Raw genomic sequence first — 22476 nt, forward strand, 5'->3', positions numbered from 1 at the left:
CCCTCAGCCCCGGGAGTCCAGGCCCCGGCCCCCTCCTCCCTCAGACCTGGGTCCAGGCCCCTGGACTCCCCCTCAGCCCCGGGAGTCCAGGCCCCGGCCCCTCCTCCCTCAGACCTGCGACCAGCCCTGGCCTGCCTCTCCTAAGACAGGCTTCAGGAGGGGCCCAGCGCTTGCCTCTCCGGGTGGCCGTGCTGCCCCAGCCGGCCACCTGGCACTGGTCTCCGGGCTGAGCACAGCGGAAGGGCAGGCGCAGGGCCTGGGCTTGAGGCCCCAGCACCACAGGCCTGGCCAGCTTCAGCAGCATGAGGTCGTGCTCGTCCGTCCGCCTGTGCAGCAGGGGCCCCGAGCCCGGGCGGTACTTGGGGTGGAGGATGGGCCGCGAGGTCCGGCGGAGCTGCTCCCCCTGGAGCAGCAGCAGGTGGTCGTCCCCCACTCGGGCCCACAGCGGCCTGCCGGGGAGAAGCGGGGAGAAGCGGGAGTGGGGTGCAGCCTGCCTGGGAGCACAGGGTCCCGGGGTGGGGGTGGGGGGGGGAGAGGCGGGGCTGGGGGTTCCTGGGGGAGGAGAGGCTGGGGGACAAGGGAGGTGGGGACCCCAATTGTGGGGGGTAGGTGTCTGGATTCCTGAACTTCGCAGGAATTGAGGGCTGGGATGGGGTGCGTATGCACCTGGACAAACCCACCCTCGTCTGTTTTTGGGGGGTCAGGAGGTGAAGATTTTCTCACCAGACCCTGCCGAGCCTGTTACCTACAACCTAAATGGCACCCCAGGAGGAGGAGCCCGCCTGGGTGCTGCACTCACCCAGCACCGCTGAGAAGGGCCACACCGCCCCCTGGCGGCCACAGACCAACCCTGCTTCTCCTCCAGGAAGTCCTCCGGGACTGACCCGCGCGCGGGCCAGAGGTGCCCAGCCGGCCTCGCCCCTGGGCCCGCCTCCGCACCCTCCGCGGCGCCCGGGGGCCCCTACTTGTTGTTGGAGCAGTGCGCGGCCGTGAGCACCCAGCTCTTGTCGATGAGGACGCCGGCGCAGTGGAAGGCGAGGCCGCTGAAGAGGGAGACCTGCCAGGGCTGCGAGCCGCGCGGGCACGGGGCGCCGGCGGCCAGGGCGTCGGGGCCCGCCGGGGAGCCTGCCTCCCCGTCCAGCGCGCGGGCGTCTTGCAGGTCCACCATGGACAGGCTCTTGCCGCCGTTGGCCATCTGAAGGTCGGGCTCGTTGGCTTCCGAGTAACTTGAGCTGCGGGCAGGTGAGGGCTGGACCCCGGAGGACCTTGTGACAAAAAACAAGTCCTTGTTTTCGGGGGTTGGAGACGGTAACCGGGTGAAATCTATCAGACTGCAGGGAGACAAGCACACACAGGGAAAGAAGGGGAAAGAAGAACTGTGAGTGCAGCCGAGGCGGGCCCGAACCGAGAGCACCCGCCAACCTGCCGGGCCTGGGGCCGAGCCCTGAGAGGGGGCGGGGGGAGGCGCGGAGGCCGGGGAGGGGCACACGTCCTGGGGCCCAGCAGCCCAGTGACACAAGCAGCCCACGCCTGGGCTGTGACCCCAGCAGGAGCCACCCCGGAGGAGGGCGGCGGCCGCCCCTCCCGCACAGAACCTCTGCTCTAGGGGCCCCCGCGGCTAGTCCCAGGCCGGGCTGCTCCGCGGGCCCTTTCCCCGTTCAGCTGCATCTTGGGACCATGGGTGCGAGGGCCAGGGATGTTCTGGAAAATTCTCCTTAGCTAAGCCCAAACCCCAGGGTCCTGCACTGAGAGCCCCGACTTCAAAGCCATGGCGTTCCCTGTGCCTCTCCCCTCTCGTTCTGATCAGACTGGTGACTACAGGGGGGCCTCGGCGGAGCTTCTCCCTGCCCGGCCTCCCGCGGCCGCCCCCTTGTCTGACTGGCAGGCGGGGGCTGGAGTTCCTGGCAAAAACAAGGCGTCAGAGGAGGCTCCTCAGCGTGACTCAGGGCGGGGGGGCCTGCGCCCTCCCCCGGCCTCCACTCTCGGCAGTCTTCCCGTGTCTTCTGGCCCCTGCCCACAGCCGGCTCCTTGGCGGAAGCCACGACTGCGGTGGGGCCAGTGGGCTCAGGAGCGAAGGCTTCAGAGGAGCCTGGGGGGCTGCAGGCAGCAGGGATCTGGGGAGCCGAATGGGTTGGGCTGGGGAGCTAGCGGTAGCTAGAGGAAGAGGAAGCACCGAGCCCCAAAGGATGGGCTTTGATGGGCAGCAGCCGTGCCTGCTGGGGCTGTGGCTCTTGAGGGACTGAAAGAGCTGGACAAGGCAACACGGGTAGCTGGGAGGACCCCAGACTGGCCAGGGGGCTCGGCTGTGTCCACAGCATCCTCAGGTCTCATGTCCTGCCCACACCCCGGCCTCCGTGTGTCCCCAGGCTGAGAGGAACCCAGGAGTGGCACCGAGCCTCGATCTCCGGCCTCCTCTGGGCCTGCTGTCCCTGGCACCCCCAACACCTGAGCGCTTAAGCTTTAAGGCCTGCCACTGCTGTTGCCCCAGGAGGAGGTCAGCCCCACTCTGCTGCTCCAGCCTCAAAAGCTGGCCCCAGAGGCCGGGGTGAGGCAGGAGTGGGGCTGGCTCCACACGAACGCCAGCCTCCTTAGAGTCACATTTAGACCCGGCGCTCCGCGCACACCCTGCCTGCCTGTGTATTTCCAGCCGCGGGGCCCCGGACGAAGGCCTCGGAGCGTGGCCAGTCTTCAGCTCAGGGTTCCCGGCGCCAAAGCCTGGCTGAGCCACGCCCGCTCCCACTGAAATCACGCACCCGAGCGCCATCCTGGAGACTGTGACTCAGGCCCGGGAAACACCGGAACAGGGATCTCAAGCACACTCCAGTGGAGCTGGAGAAGCACCAGGAAACCCAGGAGTGTCTGGGCTCAGCAGCTGTTCACGAACAGGCTGCCTCCCTCGGGCCTGTGCCTCCAGCCCTCCTCCTGGAGTGCCTGTTCCACCCTCCCTACCTGCGGAGGCTCATCCACCTGAGCTGAGCACCTGCGCAAGATAAATCCAGTCTCGCCCCGCCTGTGTTACTGACACTGGCTGATGCCGCCTCCCCTGCTGCCACAGACGGGCACCCCACCGCCCCTACACACCCAGCAGCGCTCACCCAGAGAGGTCGCTGTCGATGACCATCTTCTGCAGGCCTGCAGAGATGCTGCTGCTGCCAGAGCCGGGCGGGGAAGCCAGGTCGTTGGTCCCGGCGAGCGGCCCGCTGCCCGGGGTGCTCAGCGCCGTGTGGACGTCTCTTAGGATCCGAGGCAGGGGCCCCAGTTTGGATATAATGCTCTACAAAGGCACAGCAAGAGGCAGGCATGACCCGACGGGGCCGGCTGGGAGGCCAAGAGCGCGGCGGCCACCGTGGCTCAAAGCGGCCCAGGGCCTGCGGACCTGTGACCCCCACCTCCCCTGCCGGCCAAGCCCGTCAAGTCTGGGGGTCAGGGGGGCCTGCGGACTACACTCCACTGGCGCCACAGCTGTTCCTGGGACCGGCGGAGGTCCGAAGGGAGGGTGCTGAGCGCCTCAGAGCGTGTCCTCAGGCCCCCGCAGGAACGCTCACGTGGGAGTGCGGAACTCCCACGCCGACACCTCCTCTCCCAAAGCACCTGCCCCACCTCCACACCTGAGCTCCCGAGCCTGTCCAACAAACAACACATGGGCAGGCCAGCAGAGGGCAGTGCCCGGGCCCGGATGAACCGCACCTCTGTGGCTTAGATTTGGGGGTGCTGAGCTGGGGGAAGAGACTCTGCCTTCGCCTGTGTATGCACCGGCGTCTGCACAGGACCGTGCAAAAATAAAAGGCGAAACTTGAGAGGCCGGCAGCGAACTGCGCTGCAGCACCGCTGCTTGGGCAGTGGGGTGCCACGCCTGTGCCCGGCTGTGCGGAGACGCGGCTGGGGCAGGTGGCAGCCGGTTGACAGCCCCGGGGGAGAGGGCCCCGGACCTCACTCCACCTCCCTGCGTGTGTCTCTTGCTGCCAAGAGCAGTGGGCACAAACAAGCAGAAACGGAGGCAAGAGGCTGTCTGCAGCGGGTAACCCAAGGCCGCGCTCAGCCGGCAGCCAGACCGCGGGCGTGGACCTTGGCAAGCCCACGACAGGGAAACACGCCGCCTCACGCACATGTGGGAAAGGACTGCTGTGCCTGGCTGTGCCTTGGCCAGGCGCAGAGCGTGTGCGGAAAGGCACACACCAAAGTGCCCAGTGGCCATCTCAAGGCCGCAGGACAGAGCCAGCAAGGCTGGCCAGCCCTGTTTCAACACTTTTGAAAGATGACCTCTTGGAACCCTAGAAAAAGACAGATACGCCGGAAGCAGATCCTAGCAGGCTGGGCCCCCACTGCCAAGAACCTGCTCACTGTGGAGCCTGGGGCTGCTGGGGGGCCAGAGGAACCCCCGGCTACAGGGGTGCATGTGCTCCAGGCTGCAGCGACGATGGAAGAGAAAACCATCTTTGCAACTGATGGCCAAGGGCCATCCCGAAGGTCTGTAAGTTCCTCGGGACATGTGGCGGTGTGGCACAGTGGCCTCAAAACCCAGAGCACGGATGTTCTCAGAAAAGAGGCCATGTCTGACTGAACACGGGCTCCTGGGCAGGGCGCGCACTTCACACGCGGGACCGTCCACTCCAGGCGGAGCCTGGGGTCACAGTCGGAGCCCCGGTTCCCCAGCCTCGAGTCAGAGGGGCCCCACACAGGCAAACCCTCTGACCTCTGTGGGGTCTCTGAGCGGGAGGCGCCGCCGGCCCGCCCCCCGCCCCAGGCAGCCCCCTGGGCACTGGCACCTGCTCCAGCTGGCTGACGGCCTCCCAGAGCAGCGAGTGCAGGCTGGAGAGCTCGCGGCCCAGGTCGATGTAGCCCTCGAAGCCCGCGGTGTTGGAGATGGTCTCAGGGTTGGAGATCTCCAGCAGGAAACGCTGCATGTTGGTCCACTCGTGCTCCAGGAACTGGTTCATGAACGACATGTACTCCTCCTTGCTGCCAAACCTGGCGGAGGTGCAGCGGGTGGGCACCTTGGACGCCCAGATACGCCCTTCTCTGACACCCCACCCCGGCCACTCCCACGCTACCATCTCCCCAGCCAGCCCACCGTCTCACTCAGAGTCCTCTTTCCTCAGGGTCCAAACCAGAGACCCTTTTCTGGACCTTCAGCCTCTCAGGACCTGGAACGTTCCATGGCCCTCATGCCAGTGGCAGTCTTCCCCTTTCCTCCAGGTCTCCCCAGCCTGGAGTACAGGAGTCTCAGTGCCCCTCAGCCAGGTCGCTCTCTGAGCTTCAGACGTGCACGCCTCGGGCACCAGCCCTCCGACGCAGCCCGGCAGGTCTGAGGCCGTGTCTACCACTGCACACGCAGACCCAAGTCCTTCCCGCCTCCATGCCACGCGTCACGCAACCGAGAAGCCTGCCGGGCGCCGGCTCTGCCCTCGGGCGCTAAGGCCCGCTGACAGCTCGGGATCACGCCTCGGCCTTGCAGCCCCGCCCCGGTCCTGCCACCACCTTAGCGGGAGCCCCAGCTAGGGCCTCCTCGGCGGCCAGGCCAGTCCTGCTCCCTCCACCCACCTGCCCCAACAGAGGAGCCCACCCCCACCCCAATTAGAGCCCCTGGCTGGCTCCCACCGCCATGTGGGCCGCAACCCTGTGTCCTCCGCGGCCTTGGCGTCACTTCTCCTGGCCTGGGCCCTGACCACGTGCGAGTGCTCTGGGCTCGGCCCTCCACACACAGGTCCCCCCGCTCCCCCGCCCTGAGCAAGCGCATGGGCTCTCATCTGGACGCGAGCTAGGAGGCACCCCATCTCCCGCCAGGCTCCGAGGGTCCTCCCGAGCTGGCATGGGGCTCTACACCGCTCGGCTACGTAATCTACTTCTCCCTCTTGCTGAAGTGCTGAGCTCTGGGAGGGGCCAGGTGTGAGCCAGAGATGGCCCTGGATGGGCTCCAGCTTCCCCGGGTGAACAAGGGGCCCAGTCCCCCTCCTCCCCACAAGTTCCAGGGCACAGCAGAAGAATACAAACAGCCTCCCTGCGCAAAGACCCCCGTTGACACCAGTAAAGGAGAGCAGCCTGGGTGCCCAAGCACAGGCCGGGCCCGGGGAAGTGGAGCCTGTCACTCAGTCGTGTCAAGACGAGGCCCACGAGGGTTAAGGACACGGGAGCATCCTTATGATGAAACGTTAACCACCAAAAGCAGGGGTACCCCCTCTTCTCACTTTTGAAAATTAAGGAAACACAGTAAGGTGGCAGCTGCTTTCGGGGGGCAGGGGGGAGGCGGGAGGAGATGCCGGACATGGAAGGACCGCGAGGCCTGTGGCCTCCGGCCTCGACTGGCCCGGGCGGGGGCGGCACTCACTTGGCAAAGTTGGCCAGGTTCTGGGTAACCTTGGCGATGAGGGTGAGGGTGCGGGCCGTGCGGTCATCCGGGTACTCCTGCAGCAGGTTGAAGAGCGAGGGCGACATGATGGCGGGGCAGAGGAAGCGCAGGAACAGGGAGGCGCTGATGAGTCGCTCGCTGATGTCCGGGCGCCCGCGGCTGCTGCACTCCTGCCGCCAGGAGGCGAACACCTCTTTAAGCTCTCGCGGGAAGACGCTGTGTGGACACAGGAGGTGAGTGGTCAGGCAGGGGCCCGGGACGGAGGTGCAGAGCAGGGACCGGCGCTGCTCCCTGGAGCCCTGAGCTGCAGCACAACGGCTGGGGAGCAACTTGGGCGCTGGGAGTGAGACCGGCCGGGGCGTGTGGCGGAGCCGAGCGCCGGCTCCAGGCGGGGCGCAAGACAGCACAGAGGAGCCCACCTGGGTCCGAAACAGAGTCTCTGGCAGAGCCAGCTCCCCCTGTGCTTCACCCGTGTCCCCCAACCGCAGGCATGTGGGCCTCGGGGAGAGCCAGAACTCAGCCCAACAACCGCTGCTCCTCGGCTCCATCACTGGCTCTGAGGCTCCCTCCTCCCCTGGGCTAATAAGACCCTAAGGATGGAAATTTCCTTCAACAGGTGGGAGCACCGTCCCCCACTTACTGGCGGGAGGAAATGGAGGCGAGGACCTGCACACAGCGACAGACTCTGCACCCAGTTAGGGCACCCAGTTAGGGCACGTCCCCCAGGCAGCCCGATCTGCCACAATCAGACCCTTCCGGGCCAGCCGCCCAGGGCTTTCCTGTTCCTCCCACCCCAACCCGAGCTCACAGGGCCTGAGGGCCGAGGCCCCGAGGCCCTAGAGGTGTCAGCCAGCAAGCTGATGGGCGCACCGGCAGGCCTGAAGTGCCTAGTGCAGGCCTGCAGCTCAGTGCAAGGTGGGCACTGAGATCACCTCTCCGGGTCTCGCACAGAACACAGAGGTGCCTCTGGGCCCCTGACGAATGCCAGGCGGGAAATGGAAAATCGCTGCCCACGGACACGTTTCCCCGCATCCCGCACCCAGCCCACCTGAGCAGTGGGCAAAGGGGCAGCACCCGGCCCCGCCAGGGCGGGATGGCACCACCCACCCTATCTTCCGGCTGGCCAGGGTGTGCCCACACCACTGGCGACAGCCATTCCCCGCCCCAGGCATCACTCGCTGAACAGGCCTCTCTCTGCTGTCCTTCAGGAGCGGCAAGCCGCTGCCAGGCTCTGGGCCCGCGGTCTGCCCTCCCCAGGGCACTAGGACGGGCAGGACGGGGACTCCGGCAGGGCTCCACTGGACGCTGCCGGGCTCGGGCTGTGACACCTGCGCTGGGGCGGCCACGGTGGCGTGAAGGAGGGGCCAGACTGGAGCTGGGCGAGGGCCCTGGCGCAGGGAGGCGTGCTCGCCGATGAGGGTGCGCGGAGGGGAAGGCCCAGCCGAGAAAGGTCTGCGGCAGGCAGAGGGGTGAGGAGACACGGCCGGGACGGGCGGACGCAGGCTGGGCGGGCGGGACTGAGGAAGACATCGGGGGGTCCCTCCAGTGGGAAAGTCACCACCGCTCAGGGCCGGGCAAGGGGACAGTCGCTGACCCCTGCCACGAGGCTGCCCACGCCACAGCCGTCCACGTAGCTCCGGGGAGCGGGAGCAACTCGGCCACACACCCCTGCTCTCCCCTGGGCTGGGGGTAGTGGGCAGCTGTCCGCTCTTCCAGTCCCAGTCCAGCGCTCCCCGCCTCTCCCCCCGCCCGGGGGAGGCGTGCATGTGTCAGGGGCCCACACGAGCTCCTGCCGACAAACTCCTGACCTGAGCGCCCAACCCTGTGACAGGTGAGCAGTCTCGGGCTCTGGGCCCCGCGGCCTCCGTACTCGTGGCAAACACGTGCAGCGGGCTGCTGTGGGCACTCTTAAGGCGGCACAGCCTGTGCCCGCTTCTATTCTGGAACACTCCCTTACAGGCAGGAGCCGAGAAGGGGTCTGGACAGGGTGCGGCGGCCCAGGAGACCCAGCAGGGTCAAGCAGAGGGTGAGTTCCAGTCCCAGAGGCCCCTGGACACAGAGGATAAGGTGTGCCCCCAGCGCGTGTTCTCTCTCTCAGTCACGTGTCGGGGTGCTGGAACTGCGCCCCTCCCAGCTGTGTGGACAGACCCCGCGCGGCGCCTGGCACACGGCCACCCTGACAAAGGCCCAGGCACAGGGTGGGGGCCCTGGCTAGCTGGGCCCCCTAGGGGTGCGGGGCCCACACTGACCAGTAGGAGTTGATGATCTTGCAGAAGGCCAGCTCGCAGCACATCTTGAGGTTGCCCTGGTGCTCGGGGAGGTCAGCGGCCGAACACTTGCTCGGGTCCACTTCACAGTTCTCATCTGACTCATACAGCGCCTTGATGAACTCCCCTGTGTCCGGAGGGCGGGGGCGTGAGGGCCCGGCGGCCAGGCCCCACCCACGGCTGCCTGCCCACTGGCCTGCCCGGCCTACCTAGTGCGTCCTGAAGGTACTTCTGGCCCACCAGCTTGAGGTACTCCTCGATGGCCTTGGTGGCCAGCGTGTTCTCCCGGAAGATGAGATGCTCGTTGTCTCCGCAGCGGTCCACCTCTGACATCATCAGGTCAGTCAGGAAGTCCTGAGGAGGCAGGAGGCGAGCAGAGTGGGCCCGAGCTGCCCAGCAGGTGGTTCCCAAGGAGTCCAGACCTGCGCCCCAGCCTGCAGAAGCCCCTACTTCTTGAAGCCGTGGCTGCCAAACTGCTGGTGCCTACCCTCGGGGTGCTCAGGTAGGCAGCCCGGAGAGGCGCTCCAAGTTGGCAGCATCGGGCTGGGCCCAGAGCCGAGGCAGCCTGGGCACGCCTCCTGGCACCACGAGCCCCACATCGCAGCAGACCAGCCAGGCCCAGCCCTTGTCTGGTCCTGACGGGGCCTTGTCTGGGGGACCTGAGCAGAATGACCTCACCGCCACAGCGCCGAGAAAGAGATGCACTGTGGCTGCCATCGCCCTTACTCCACACCAGAGACTCCTGCGTGGCCCAAGGGGAGGAGGAGAGGGCAAGGCTTCAGCCGCCCCCCAACCCAGCACCGCAGTCTCCGACTGCCTGGAGGGCTGGCCTGCTGGAGGGGAAGGGAGCCCGGGGGGCCCTCACTGCTCGGGAACCCAGACTTCCTGGGAGGACAACCGTGCGCCCCACAGGCAGATGCTGGGGGAGCCCCAGCCCACACCTTCCCCCGACTGCACAGGCACCACGTGAACATGGCACCCAGAGGCCAGAACTCCCTTCCTCGGGAGTCCCAGCCTCCTCGCTCGCGCCCACAGTCAACCTTGTCACGAGGTGTGGGGGGTGCACAGCTTGTCGGAGACTGGGTGAGGGGTAGGGGAGACTGGGGGCAAGGCTGTGGGGTGTGGCTGCAGGACAGGACTGCCAGGCACAGGCCAGGTGACTACAGGGGAGTAGGGCTTCTGAGGCTCTGGAAATCCTTCCCACCATTGTGCACAACTTTGGGGCCCCCTGAAGACCCACGCAGCCCTGAAACATAGACTGAGTTAGTCCCAGGAACCACACAGCCTGAGGACCCTTCCAGGCCTAGACGACCTCCACGAGCCCCTTCTCTGAACGCGCTGAAGCCAAGGTGCGTGTTACACGAGGCCCTGCGGCTTCACCCCAGCCCCTGCTCGCTCCCGTGGGCCTGTCAAAACCTAGGGCCGGCACTCAGGCCTAGCGCTGAGACAGGGAACAAGGCCCCTTACAGCTAAAACTAGAACTGCGCGTGGCACAGAATGGGAAAGTGACCTGTGCAGGGCCACAGCCATCTGGGGCACCACGAGTCGGGGGGGCGGGGTGGTAAGCAGGGAGAAATGCCACAGAGTCCAAGGCCAGGAATGTGGAAAAGCAGCGGTCCGGGGGAGCAGTCTGGGAGCAGACGTCGAGCTGCACCGGGGCCTGCCCTCAGCACCTGCAGGGTCTCCGCCACGGCACTTTGACCTGGTCGCCCCACCTGCCCCGTGCCCAGAGGGGCTCCAGCCATGGGAGCTCCTTTCTTTCTGCTCTGCTGCACCTACCGCTTCCCCTCCCCACCTTAATGCCCGGGGACAGGGGCCCTCTATAAAGAGCACCCTTCTCTCATCTCAGCCCCGAGCCCCAAGAGCAAGGTCACTTCCCACTGAGGTCAGGTCAGCCCCGCTCACGGGCCAGGAACCAGAGCAGACGCAGCATAGAAAGGCTACCAACTCCCTCTCTGGGTCAGGGGCTTCCTGGCTACCGGCCCTGTGGACGGGGAAGTTAAGGACACCACAGTCAAGGTGGCCTGACAACACGGAGGGACACAGCGTCCCCCAGGGAGCCCACACCCGAGAGGCCCGCACTGCTGTGCCGACAGGCCGGGGGCCAGGGACTTCTGGGAACCTAAGAGGATAAGGAACCCCCAAGAGACAGGTGCCCCGAGCGCCAGTCTCTAATCCCCGAGAACCTGCACCAGGGCAGGTCCTCGCCCCATCATGGGCCACTGACCCCAACCACACGGCGAGGGCAGAGGCTCAGCTCAGTGCAGGCGCAGGGACATCCACCTCGCGGCACACCCCCCATGCGGCCTTCTGGACGGGCCCCTGGGGCAGTGCCTCCAGAGGGGGGGCCCAGAGGCCCAGAGGCGCGCGCTCCCCTGCGCTGGGCAGCAGGCGTGGGAGCCTTGCGAAGGGCGGCGGGGTCGAGGCGGCGCCTGCCCTGGGCGCTGGCCCGGGGGGGCTGTGACGGCAGAAGAGTGCATCAGCTCCGGCACGCGTGGGAACGTGCGTCCAGCGGTTCGGGGGTGCCGGACCCTGATGGCCACCTATGGGGGTGCCAGCCAAACTCTTACGGGGATGTGTGTGCTGGGGTCGCCACCCAGGGGCCAGCCCTCGGGGGCGGTGGGGAGGCCCCGAAACCCAGGTCACCGAAGACAAGAATCCGCCCACAGGCTCCGCGCCCAGCGCCCAGCCCCCACCAGAGCAGGCCTGGAGCCCACCTGGCTGCGAGCGGCGCCCCCGGGCGGAACGCCAGGGCCTGGGGCCGCGCGGTTACCAGGCCTGCCCGAGGGCCCGGCACACGCACCTTCACCTTGCCCGTGCTCTGCAGGATGTGCACCAGGGCCGACGCCATCTCCTCCTTGGTCTTGGCGCTGAGGATGGGCTCCAGGGCGGCGCAGAGCCCCAGGTAGTGGTTGGTGATGTGCTCGGCGAACTCCTTGTACATCTCCATGGGCAGGATGGTGATGGTCTGGTAGCGGGCCTTGATGCGGATCATGGGCCCGGGGCCCTTGCCGCCCTTGGGGTTGGGCGTCACCACCGGGTACCACTTCTCCACGAACTGCCGCCCGGCCACCGAGGCGGCAGGCAGGCTCACCAGGCCCAGGTAACTGTTGCGCTCCTTCTTCTTCTTCTTGTCGGTCTCGCGGTACAGGTGCACGGTGACGGTGCGCAGGGGCGGCAGGTTGTGGAACTCAAAGTGCTCGCCCCAGAAGACGTTGTCCGTCTTGAGCTTGCCCGTGGTGCGGGCGTACAGCACGTCGTCCAGGCACAGCTCGCACAGGTACTTCTTCTTGGCTGGCAGGTCCTTGGCCTCGATCACCCACAGCTTCAGGATGTGCTCCACCCGCCGGCTGTTGTCCTGCGTGTGCACGAGGGCCGGGTGAGGGGGGCGCCAGGGCCCAGGCCCAGGCAGGGGCACCCTCGGGGCTGGGAAGGGCCAGGACGGAGGGGGGGGGGGGGAGGGGCGGGTGGCTCGGGCTGGACCCCTGCTCTGCCTCGTGCCAGCTCCCTGACTGCGGTCAGTGACTTTTCAGAACCTCCAGCCCCTTTTCCGCATTACGGGAGTAAAACCCAGATCAAGTAAGAGGTTAGCGTGACACGTGGCACATGGCAGCCACAGTGCCTCGTTTTATTTATAAAATAAAAACTTTATTAGCTCTTATATTGTTTACTGGGCTAAGTCACCAAGAGGCTGCTGAGGACGCTTTCCTCTGTGACTTCCCCTTGACCAGGACTCACCCAGACCTGGGGGCAGACACAGAAGTCATTAGAGGCGGGGTCCCATGAACCTGGAGGGGAAAGCTTGGGGCACTGGGAAGTCGGAGGCACCCGCCTGGCTCGGGGTGCTCACCTGGAGGAGGGGATAGATGTCTAAGCTGGAATCGGATGGCCCCCGGGGGGGGAGGGACAACACTTCCAGGCGGGAGGACCCAGGACTAAAGGCCCCAGCAGCCCACACTCAGTCCCGGCAGCCACAGAGGTGTGGCTTCCAGGGCAGTCAGCCTGGCCGCAGGACTCCTCCTGAGCCAACAGGGCCGCCCCCTGGGGCCCTGCGTCCCTACAGATCCCGTCTCACAGCAGGGGCCCCTCTCTGCCCCCTCAGGCTGGAGCCCACCTGCTCTGGGTAAACCGCCTCCCCTTGCTTTGGCAAGCGGGTTCAAGGCCTACCTTGTTGGGGTGCACGGCTCGCCGCAGGTTCTCCATCCACTTGTCCCGCTCGGCTGCTGACCGGCAGGAGAAGCACTTACTTCCCGAAGAAGTAGTCACCTGGTGGGAGGGGCGGGACTGGGTCACGGGAGGGCATGGGGCTGCGCCTGGCTTGATGCACTGGGCTCCACAGCCCAGGAGGAGGCACAAGGCACACAGCGCCCGTGCGCCCCAGTCTGCGGCAGCATGCAGCACCAGTGACAGGGGTGGCAAGTGGGGGTCCGGCCCCGACTCCTGCCCCTGCCCCTGGGCGCTCTCTCACCCCGACCTCGCCCTCTCTGCGGCAGGAGATGACAGCAGGGGTCCCTGCCCAGCGGTGACACGGGGTGGCCTCAGGGCTACCTGACCTCTGTAGATGGTTCTCTTTTTTTGCAAAGAACAGTGACAGTCACAGAACGCTAATATTTTGGGGTCCAGACTGCAGACACCAAGAATTGGGCTGCCTGAGGGGGCTGGGCCCTGGGGTCCAAGTGCCTGGAGCCCTGCCCCTGCCCCTACGCGGGTGACTGGGGCACATGCCAGGACCCGCCAGGGAAGGGAGCTGGCCCATGCTACTCCCACTCTGCCCCAGCGCTGGCCCTAGGGGGGAATCCAGACATCTCACCCAGCATCCCAGGGCCTGACTGGGCCTCGGCAACCCCGCTGCGGACAAGTCGCCACACAGAGACCCAGGCAAGGAAGTGGGGCCCAGCGGAGTCCAGCTAGACCAGGGCTTTTGAACCAGGATGTACCAGGGCAGATGCCAGCACTACTCACTCCTCTGGGCTCGGGTACCAGGGGCCGCACTAATGCCCCCTCCCATGGATGATGTGTATTGCCAGGCTCAGCCTCCTAACCAGAGTTCCCCGAATTATGCAAGACTGTTGGGGGTGGGAGTGCGGGGTAGGAAGCTCCCCAGAAACAGGTAGGAAGAGAATATGAATAATCAGAGAAGCAATTAGGTTCCCAAGAACACCTGCAACATCCCTGCCATGGCCTAGCTCAGTCTCAGGCTCAGTGTGACCTCTGCCATCCTCTGGCCTTCTCTGAGCAGTGAGTGTGCTCAGGTGACTCCCGGGCTCTCTGCTCTCAAACCTCATGTCATGAGATGCTCAGGCTGGGAAGCTTCCAGTTCCCACTCTACAGGGGGGAGACAGGCCCAGAAAACGGGGCCACACTGTCCAATGTACCTGAGGGCCTGCTAACGGCGGGTGAGCGGGCTAAGGCGGGGCTCTGTCCCACAGGCTTCCACTCACAGGGCCTCCCGCCTGCCCTACCCATTGTAGGAGCTGCAAGCTGCAAGTGGATTCTGGCCTTGGTCTCCGGCGAGGCCACTGAGCATGTGGGACGGGGTCAGGAGGAGACTCGGCTCTCCAGAGGGGACAGGACCCACCTCGAAGCAGTAGTCCTGGCCTAGGATGCTGCTGTGCACGGGCTTGATAACCACCTCTTCCTCCATGCTGAGGTCCAGCGCCTCCACCGCGCTGCTGGGGCTGAGCAGGGACTCGTGAGAGCGAGACTCCTTCAGCCTTGGCATCAGATGGGACCTGGAGCGGGCAGCGGGCAGGTCAGGCCGGGCCTGCCACCGCCCTCCCCCTGCCCGGCCCTTTCCCGCCCCCGACCCCGGAGTCTGCTCAGACCCCGGCTGGAGCAATCACCCCACTCCAACAAATCCCACTGGCCCCCCGTCTCCGGGTAGACTCGGGGCCCTGTGCTGTGCCGTGTCACCGGTGAAGACCTCGAGGCTCCGCGTGGAAGGGAGCAGAAGTCTACGCAACACCCAGCACGGCGGCGTGGAGGGCCCAGGAGCCCCAGTTGGGGCTGGCGGGTCTGACAGGTACAAGGCGCAGCGGCAGTTGACACTCTGGGGCCTCGCGGCCTGGCCGAATGGAGCTGCTGCTCCTGCCGTGTGGCCGGGCTCCCAGCACAGCAGACGGCACCAGCACCCGTTCGGGGAGAGGCTCTCCCTGCCCCCATCAGACACACAGCACACCCCGGGGCTCCTCCCACCGCTGGGCTGGGCGCAGGACCAGCCAGCCTGCTGAAGCCCCCCGGGCCCAACTGGCCAGACCTCACCCTCACCTCTGAGCTCCCCGCAGGCGTCGCTGAGCTCCTGGCCTCCAGTGGCCCAAAGCCAGGTCCGTCACTCTCACCAAACAAAAACCGGCCTCGGGTCAGAGGGGTTGGGGCTGAGCCTGAGGGGCTCACAGGCAGGTCACCACCCACCACGTCCCCCCCAGGCCACACAGCCTTGGCCAAGAACCCCTGGGCGAGGGCACTCAAGATGCCAGAGATGAGACTGAGAGGTACTGCCAGAGGGCCTCAAGGCTGCTGGCCACCGCCCACCACGCCCTAGCTCCACATCTCCATGGCAACAGCCCTGTGCATCCGAGTCCTCCTGGGGCGTCCCATGTGTGGAGTCAGAGCTGGGACTGGGATCCCAGCCCAAGGGGGTCGACCCCACGACCCCGCAAAGCTGGCGTGTGGTAGGGTTCAGATCACTGGGGCTAAATCTGTGCCCTCAGGCAGGGCTTCTCAAAGTCAGACGGGGGTGGCCAGACCGGGAGGCATCGGTAAGGTGGGCTGAATCGCCCAACCTCTTCGGGCTCATGAGGGAGCCTCCCAGGGAGGCCGGAGCCTGCCGCGCCTCAGCCCTCTCCACACATGTGCGCGCAGCCACTGCTCTGGAGCCCACAGGCCGCGGCCCGAGAGGCCCTGCTGCGAGGGCCCACCTCTTCCCCTCAGCACTGACCAGGGTGGGCGGCTGAGTCCCTTGGCAGAGACGGCATCGGGGCGCCCGGTTCACGGAGGCCTGCAGGCCTCCCTCCCAGCCTGCGGTTTCCTACCTCAGTGCGGGAGACGCCCTGCCTCCTGCTGGGATCAGGCGGCTCTCTGGCCAGTCTGGAAACCTCGCCAGGTAAGGATGCTGGGAGCGGGTGGAGTAGGGGCCCAGGAAGTGCAGAGGGAGGAGTCCTGTGTGTGGCCTCCTCCTGCCTGGGGCGTGGGGAGAGGAAAGGGAGGCAGCCAGAGTTCATCCTTGGGGTCTTCCAGGCAGGTCCAAGGGCCCCGCTCTTGTAGCCCAGGAGCCCAGCGGGCCCAGGCCCAGGCAAGGCCCAGAGTGGCCAGAGGCTCGAGCCTGTGGCCACAGAGCCCGCCTGTCCTCTTCTCTCCCCACCACCTGCCCAAAACAAGCCCTGGCTGGCCCGCACTGCACCGGGAAGGTTCCTGGCTGGGCAGAGGGCTGGGTAGGCATCCTGGCTGCAGCTGGGCAGCCCGGGCCCTCCTCACTCCCTGGCCTTCTCCAAGGCGCACAGGGGTGGAGGGGGTGGGGTGGGAGGCAGCTCACCGGAGGAAGAGGAATGTGGGCAGGCAGGGTCCGGGGAGACCTGGAGGTGCCCCAGTCCGTCAGGAAGACGGCTCTGTCCTCCCGGCCGTGTGCAGGCAGGGCGCTGGAGCGCCAGGCCTACCCCAGGCTGTGTCCGGGAAGCAGCACGCACATCACTTCACTTAACCCTCATCAGGTGCGGGAGTGGGGGAGATGCCGACCACTCTGCCTGGCCTAACAGGAGGCTCCGAGAGCTACGCAGAGGTCCCACCCTCCTACGGGGCCTCTAACCGGACTCCCTGACGCCCACTCCTATCTGAAAAGGGGAAGGGCGCTGAAAGACAGCCACGACGCGCCGCCGGGCTGGGCAGGGGGCGGCACAGCCTCTCCACCAGCCGGCACCCGAGTCTCTGGAGCACCCCTGTCCGAGCCCGCGGAGCGCCCCCCTCTACCGCTCACCACTCCTGGCAAGAGGCTGGGCTCTTCTCCTCCTCGCTGGTCCCTGACCAGTCATTTTCCTGAACCCACACTTCTCAGCCCGACAAAATCCTGCTTTTCTCAGCCCAGCCTGAAGGCCGCCTCCTCGCCACCGTCCCTGGTCTCTCCGGAGACCACAGGTACGCCCAGACTGTGAGGCTCCCCATGCATGCTGGGCTCCACTTCCCCGTCTCAACTGACCCTCTGACAGCCCCCGCCCCTGCCCACCCCTCCTGGGCTGAGAGACCACGCCTCAGAGGCCACGTGACTTGTCTAAGCTCACAGAGGCAGCGAGTGGTCCACTAGGGTAGCGAGTGGTCCTACGGCAGAGTCCAAGACAACTCCACTGGGCAGCTGGGCCCCGCCATCACCCTGCACGTGGCAGAACCGGGAGGGCCCAGGGCCAGCTGACCTGCTCGCCCTGCGCCACGCCACTCCTCCCAGGGGGGGAAGGCAGAGGCACGGGCTGGCTGGGGCGGGCAGCCCCTGCCCGGGGCCCACTTGGGGCTCCGGGCCACGGCCTGCCTGATGGCCTTCTAGCACCCACGGGTTGTTCTTCAACTCCATCTTTTTTTCCTCTAAAAAGGGTAGTGACACAGAAGTTCAGCAAATCCCACAGTATTTTTGGCCGGGGGGATGGGGGGGAGGGGGACCTCAAAGCAAAATTTGCAATAATTGAAAAGCCCTACTTGGCATGGCGAGGGACATTCCCAGCTACGAGTGGGGTAAGTTGAGCAAGGGGCTGTAGAGTCTAGAAAATAAGAGGCTCAGATTCACATTCAACATCTCAAAGCGACAGCAGGAGTTGCCCTGCCTGGCCCCAGGGGGCGCAAGCCCCGTGCGATATACGTGCCCCCAGGTGGACAGGCCGGGCCGGGTTTAGCGGCAGCGCCATGTCTCTGAAAGTGCTGGCAGGAGCTGGGAGCCCTTCAGACACGCTGCAGAGGGCAGGCCAGCAGCGCTAGGGAAATGTTGGGGCACAGGCCCCGCAGTGCAGGCAGGCAGGCTGCAGAGTGAACCCCAGAGCAGTGAACAAGCAGAAGGGCAGCATCCAGGGGCATGGTGGTGGGCGCAGCCGGACTCTTCCTCTGAACACACAACCCAGAGCGCCTTTAAGGCCGGCCACTCCCTAGGCCGCAGTGATACTGCCAGGAGATGCCCGGGGGCAGCTCTGTGAAGGCCCTGCCGCTCTGCTCAGTCCTCGTGGCCAGACACCACTGAGGAACAGCTGTGACCAGCGCCGGAGGATGACCACTGCTGTCCAGGCTGACAGGCCAGGGAGGTGATGCCCCGAGAGGGGGTGACGAGGCAGCCCACTGTGCATTTCAGGCTCCTTACACGCTCCTTGCCTCTGCAAACAGGGCAGACAAAATCAACTCAAATGCACTGGGAAGCTGTAAGAAGAGGTCCTGTTTCCTAAGGTGAAGGCAAGCGAGGTGGGCCTGGAGGACGGGCAGCAGGCACTGCTGAGGGACTGGGCGGGCTCTCTGCCTGTGACTCCCACACAGTCTCAGTCTCCCACTCACATGCTCCCCCGACGCCTGCCACTGCCAAGTCACCAGGAAGGGGAGTGATCCGAAGAGGCTCTTCCCAGAGGTGGCGGCAGGCTCTGGACTCAGGTCAGACACGCCACCATGCCTGTCACCACCAGGTAGGCCCAGAGCGCTGGATAGAACGCTCTGAGGGTGCTTGCGTGCAGTCGGGTGGGCGGGGGCAGGAGCTGACCCCCTGGGAATGGAGCTGCAGGATGCAAACAGGGCAGTCCCCTGCCTGGAACATCCAGCAGAGCCCTCTCCCCCGGGGCCCTGTCTGGCCCTACTACCCTGGGAACCACGGCTCAAGCTGGGCCCAGCTGGGGCCCCAGGGGAAGGGAGGAGAACAGCTGCCAGTGGCCCCAGGGCCCTGGGGAGACAGAGTCTGTCCTCAAAAGGCAGGGAGGTTGTCTGTCCTGCCTGGGAAGGCTTCCAGCAATGACAGGGCCTGGCAGCCTGGGCCTGTCGGCCAGGGAAGGGGCAGGCAGATCCCAGCGGTCACCAGAACCAGTGTGGCCCCGGCCCCACGTGCACTGAGCCCTGGGCCGGGAGGGGCCTCCTACCCTCCCTTCCCCGACAGGCAGCGCTAAGCTGGCAGAGGAGGGTCTCACCCTGGCAACCAAGACAGGCTTCTCAGGTGCTGTGGCTACAGCACAACCAAGGCCTGGCCACCCGGTCCCGGGTCCGAACACGTGCTGGCCGCTGATCGAGCCTGCGGCGGCCGACCAGCTGCTCACGAAGCGCCTACTTTCCAAGGGGCTTCCGAGGCACGCTCTCCGAGGCAAGCGCGCCAGTGTGCAGCCTTCTGCCAACAGCCCTGCACGAAAGCCAGCGTCGCCCCATGGGAAGGCGTGTGGGGCTCCCGACAGGTCTGCTGTGCCAGCTCCCACACCTGCCCCAGGTAACCCAAAGGGTTAGAGGCCACTGAGGTGTGGAGACGCGAGCAGCGTGGCCCACTCACATGGTCAAGAGGTGAAAGTTGGGGTCCCCTGAGGGAGTCTCCTGCTACCCACCTCCTGCCGGACCACCACCTGGCCAGGGAGGCATGGGCCACCCTTAGCCTGCCTGTGGCCTTGGGGACACTCTCCTTTCCACGGACCCAGACTTGCTGGGGCCCTGAGCAAGTTCCGCTCGCTGCCGTCTGCTCACTTGCCAAGTTACTTCAAAGACACTGTACATCCCCAACAGGGTTGTGTCCCGCAAACTTCGGGGCCACAAGCCAGGCACCACACCTGTCCCGACCCCAGCACCGCGGTACTGGGTCAGAGTGGGGGTGCACAGCCGCCAGCACGTGAGAATAGGGAGCCGGGCGAGAGGCGCTGGCTCCGGGCCCGCACAGGGGCACTCAGAGCCCAGACACACCGTCTCCATGGCCCAACAAGTTCTCCAAAAACCCTTTCAGGAACACATCTGCCTACCCAGGCCTCATTTCTTTCTTGCTTTCTCTCCTTTTTTTTTTAGGAGGAGGGGTAGGTGGCAGGGGGCATCAGAGAGAAGAAACAAAAAAACTTTCCATCTAATCCCCCAAGTCATCCTGCAGCCTGAATAATTTCGGGTTTTTAATCAATAGCTGTCAGACTTGTCAAATTACTTTGGGGACCGCAAAGCAGTTTTTAAACATTCATAAACCTCAGTAGAACAGTGAAGTGCCCTGAATTTTAAAAGAAGAGAATCTAAGGAACACCCGTGGAATAGGATGAGATTTGGGCAAACTGAAAGTGAGGTGAGGGCCACGCGCCCCTCTGCTTCTGTGTGAGACATTCCCAGGCCATGCCCTGCTGCCCAGGAGAAACCACCTGGGTGCCGCGCAGGGATTAGAGAAGGTGACACCATCCAGCCAAGGTCCCCTCCGTCATTCCAGCCTCACTGACACTCAATCTCAGCACCCAGATGCACCATGAGGTCCCTCTGCCAAGGCCCTTCCCAACTTGGACAACTCTCAAGAATGGGTCAAGGCCAGGTTGTTCCCTCCCTAGGAGCTCGGTTTGTGCCAGACTCCTCCTCATATATGGGAGCCCAGCCAGGCATCCCCCTGGTCCCAGAGGCTGGATCGCTGAGTGTGGGACCGGTTTCTGATTGGTTCTCTTCTCCCAACACCCCCCTTAGACCATAAATACCTCTAGCAGCTGCCTCAGGCCCTGGAAACTCATGATCCAAGTGTGGGAGAATAGCCAAGTAAGAAAAGGAGCTGAAAACTAGGGCCTCAACTCCCAACAGAGATATTTCCCTTCTGGTTTCTCAAGCCTTCTAGTCCTCTACCTCCAGAAAGTCCTCCTAGGCTTAACCAGCCCCTCCACAGAATGTGAGGGCCGGAGCAGAGGCAATGTCTTCTCTCCTTTCACTTCTCTGCCCAAGACCCGGCAACCATGACAGTCCATGGAGACTGTCCTCCCCCTACTCCTGGGAACCGGGTTCCGCCCCTCAACCAAGGGCCAGACACTTGTCAACACAGCCCTGGCTCCTGCGCCATACTGGCTGCTGACTGGCTGAATGCGACAAGGCCTTCCAAACAAGCACACGCACAGTACACAGAAAGCTCTGCGACTTTGGCCGAAATAACCTGTATGCCTCAGTTTCCCAACCTGTAAGAATAGGGATACCACCACCACCTCTGATGCTCTGGGGGTACCCCGACCGCAATGACCTCTGCACTCAGCCCCAGCTCTGCCTCCCTGGGTACTCTGCTCCTTTGGCCCCACAGCCCTCAGGAAGTTCCTAGTTTCGTGTGGGCCCGCGACACTTCCAAGCTGCCTCTCTCCTGGCCCCAGTGCATGTGGGCCTCAAAACGCCTCTCTGCCAGGCCCTCCCTGGTGGCACAGCACTAAGAAGCTAAAGCCTCTCCAGGACGAGTTCAATTCCCGCCTGCCCCGGAGGTGACCACATGGTGTGGCAGACCTCTCCTGACCCGCCCACTGCTCCCCTCAGCACTGTACTTTGTTGATCTGCCTGTTCTGCTCCCCACTCTGTCTCTGGTGAAGCCTCTCACTGCCCCTGCGCCTCTGGCCTGCACCCTAGTTCTGTATGCACAAATAAATAAATCTTTTTAAAAAAAAAAAGCCTCTCTGCCAATCGACTCCAGAGAACTCAGCCACTCCTCCTACTGAAGAGAGCAGGCTCAAGAGTGGAAGCCAGAGAAGCAGCACCTCTGAGTTCCCATTTACAGCGAGATGGACACACCTGGGAACAAATGCCGGCCACAGGTCCCAGCCCCGGTGCCTATCCATCCACAGGGCCAGGGTCTCTTCGATTCCAGCCACCGGCGGCAGGGAGACAGCGGCTTCATGACCTCAGGTAGAGGAGGCAAAGTCAAGAGGAAGGGCACTGGGTCAAGAGAACAGACTTCAAATTGGCTTCTCCTGCACCCTGAATGGGCTGCTGTCACCTCCTGGTAGAGCTGGCTGGAGGGTCACTGTGCTAACAAGCCCCACACCCCGTGATGAAGTCCTTGAGCACCCTCAGTGTGCCAATGCTGATCCTGGGGGTCTTGGGGAACAGCTCCCCAATCTTCCCCGGGGCACAAGAGCTCTGCTTCCCAGATACTCAGAGAAAACATGTTAAACAAAACCAGGGAGTGGCTGCTTCGTGATACCAAAGCCACAGGTGACTCTGCGTACCTGTCCCCCTCACCATGACTCTGGGGCGGGTACGAGGCAGGCCCTAGCCCCACAATCAGCACACAGCCCAGTCAAACCAACTGAAGTTAAGCAAACGGTCTCAGAGGCCTTTGGGGCCTACGCAAGGCCAGACAGCGTGCAACCCCCAACAGGCCAGTGTAGATCCAGAAAAAACCGCCCTGTCCTTCATCAGCCCCAGACCCTGGGATTCCCATGAAGCCCAGTCCTGCTGGCTCTGTGTAGCCCCATATATCTCCACCACACTGGGCTGCCCACCTTTGCTCAGAACACGCCCAGCCGGGCCAGGCCTTTCCTCTCCAACACCACCTGACCCGAAGACGCTACTTCAGGAAGCCTGCCAGAGCACCCCACTGCCACGAATACTGCAAGTGGAGGCTCGGGGAGGCCCAGCAGCTCACTAGACACCAGGACTGACAAGTGAGCCCCAACTCCACACTCACCACACTGCCTGTCAATGCCTTACGCTCTCACCAGACTACAGAGCCCTGAGACCACATGTACCTACTTCCTAGTAACTCAGCCCGGTCACCAGAACTGCACTGAGCCCTGCCACTGCTGCCTCCTCGGTGGCCCGGGCAGGTCACGTCCCCGTCTGGAGAGTAGAGAGGGACACCGAGCTGACACCAGTCTGACCCATGGCAGCAGGTGAAGGTAGAGGTGACCAAGGGGCACAGGATCTCGCCTGGAACAAGCCAAACTTCAATTCCTT

General features: G+C 64.8%; 1 protein-coding gene across 1 annotated transcript in view; it reads right to left on the reverse strand.

Annotated features, from left to right (window-relative positions):
- Window positions 1–22476, reverse strand: part of DAB2IP (DAB2 interacting protein) — a 64725-nt gene that overhangs the window by 7556 nt on the left and 34693 nt on the right. Inside the window, 12 exon segments of the mRNA XM_012721228.1 lie at window positions 164–261; window positions 315–449; window positions 966–1098; window positions 1100–1265; window positions 3096–3274; window positions 4767–4968; window positions 6326–6562; window positions 8596–8740; window positions 8823–8967; window positions 11417–11971; window positions 12781–12879; window positions 14192–14345. Of these exon segments, the coding sequence (XP_012576682.1) occupies window positions 164–261; window positions 315–449; window positions 966–1098; window positions 1100–1265; window positions 3096–3274; window positions 4767–4968; window positions 6326–6562; window positions 8596–8740; window positions 8823–8967; window positions 11417–11971; window positions 12781–12879; window positions 14192–14345 (2248 nt within the window).

Source organism: Condylura cristata, unplaced genomic scaffold (assembly GCF_000260355.1).
Source record: "Condylura cristata isolate star-nosed mole 26May11 unplaced genomic scaffold, ConCri1.0 scaffold00006, whole genome shotgun sequence".
Taxonomy (NCBI): domain Eukaryota; kingdom Metazoa; phylum Chordata; class Mammalia; order Eulipotyphla; family Talpidae; genus Condylura; species Condylura cristata.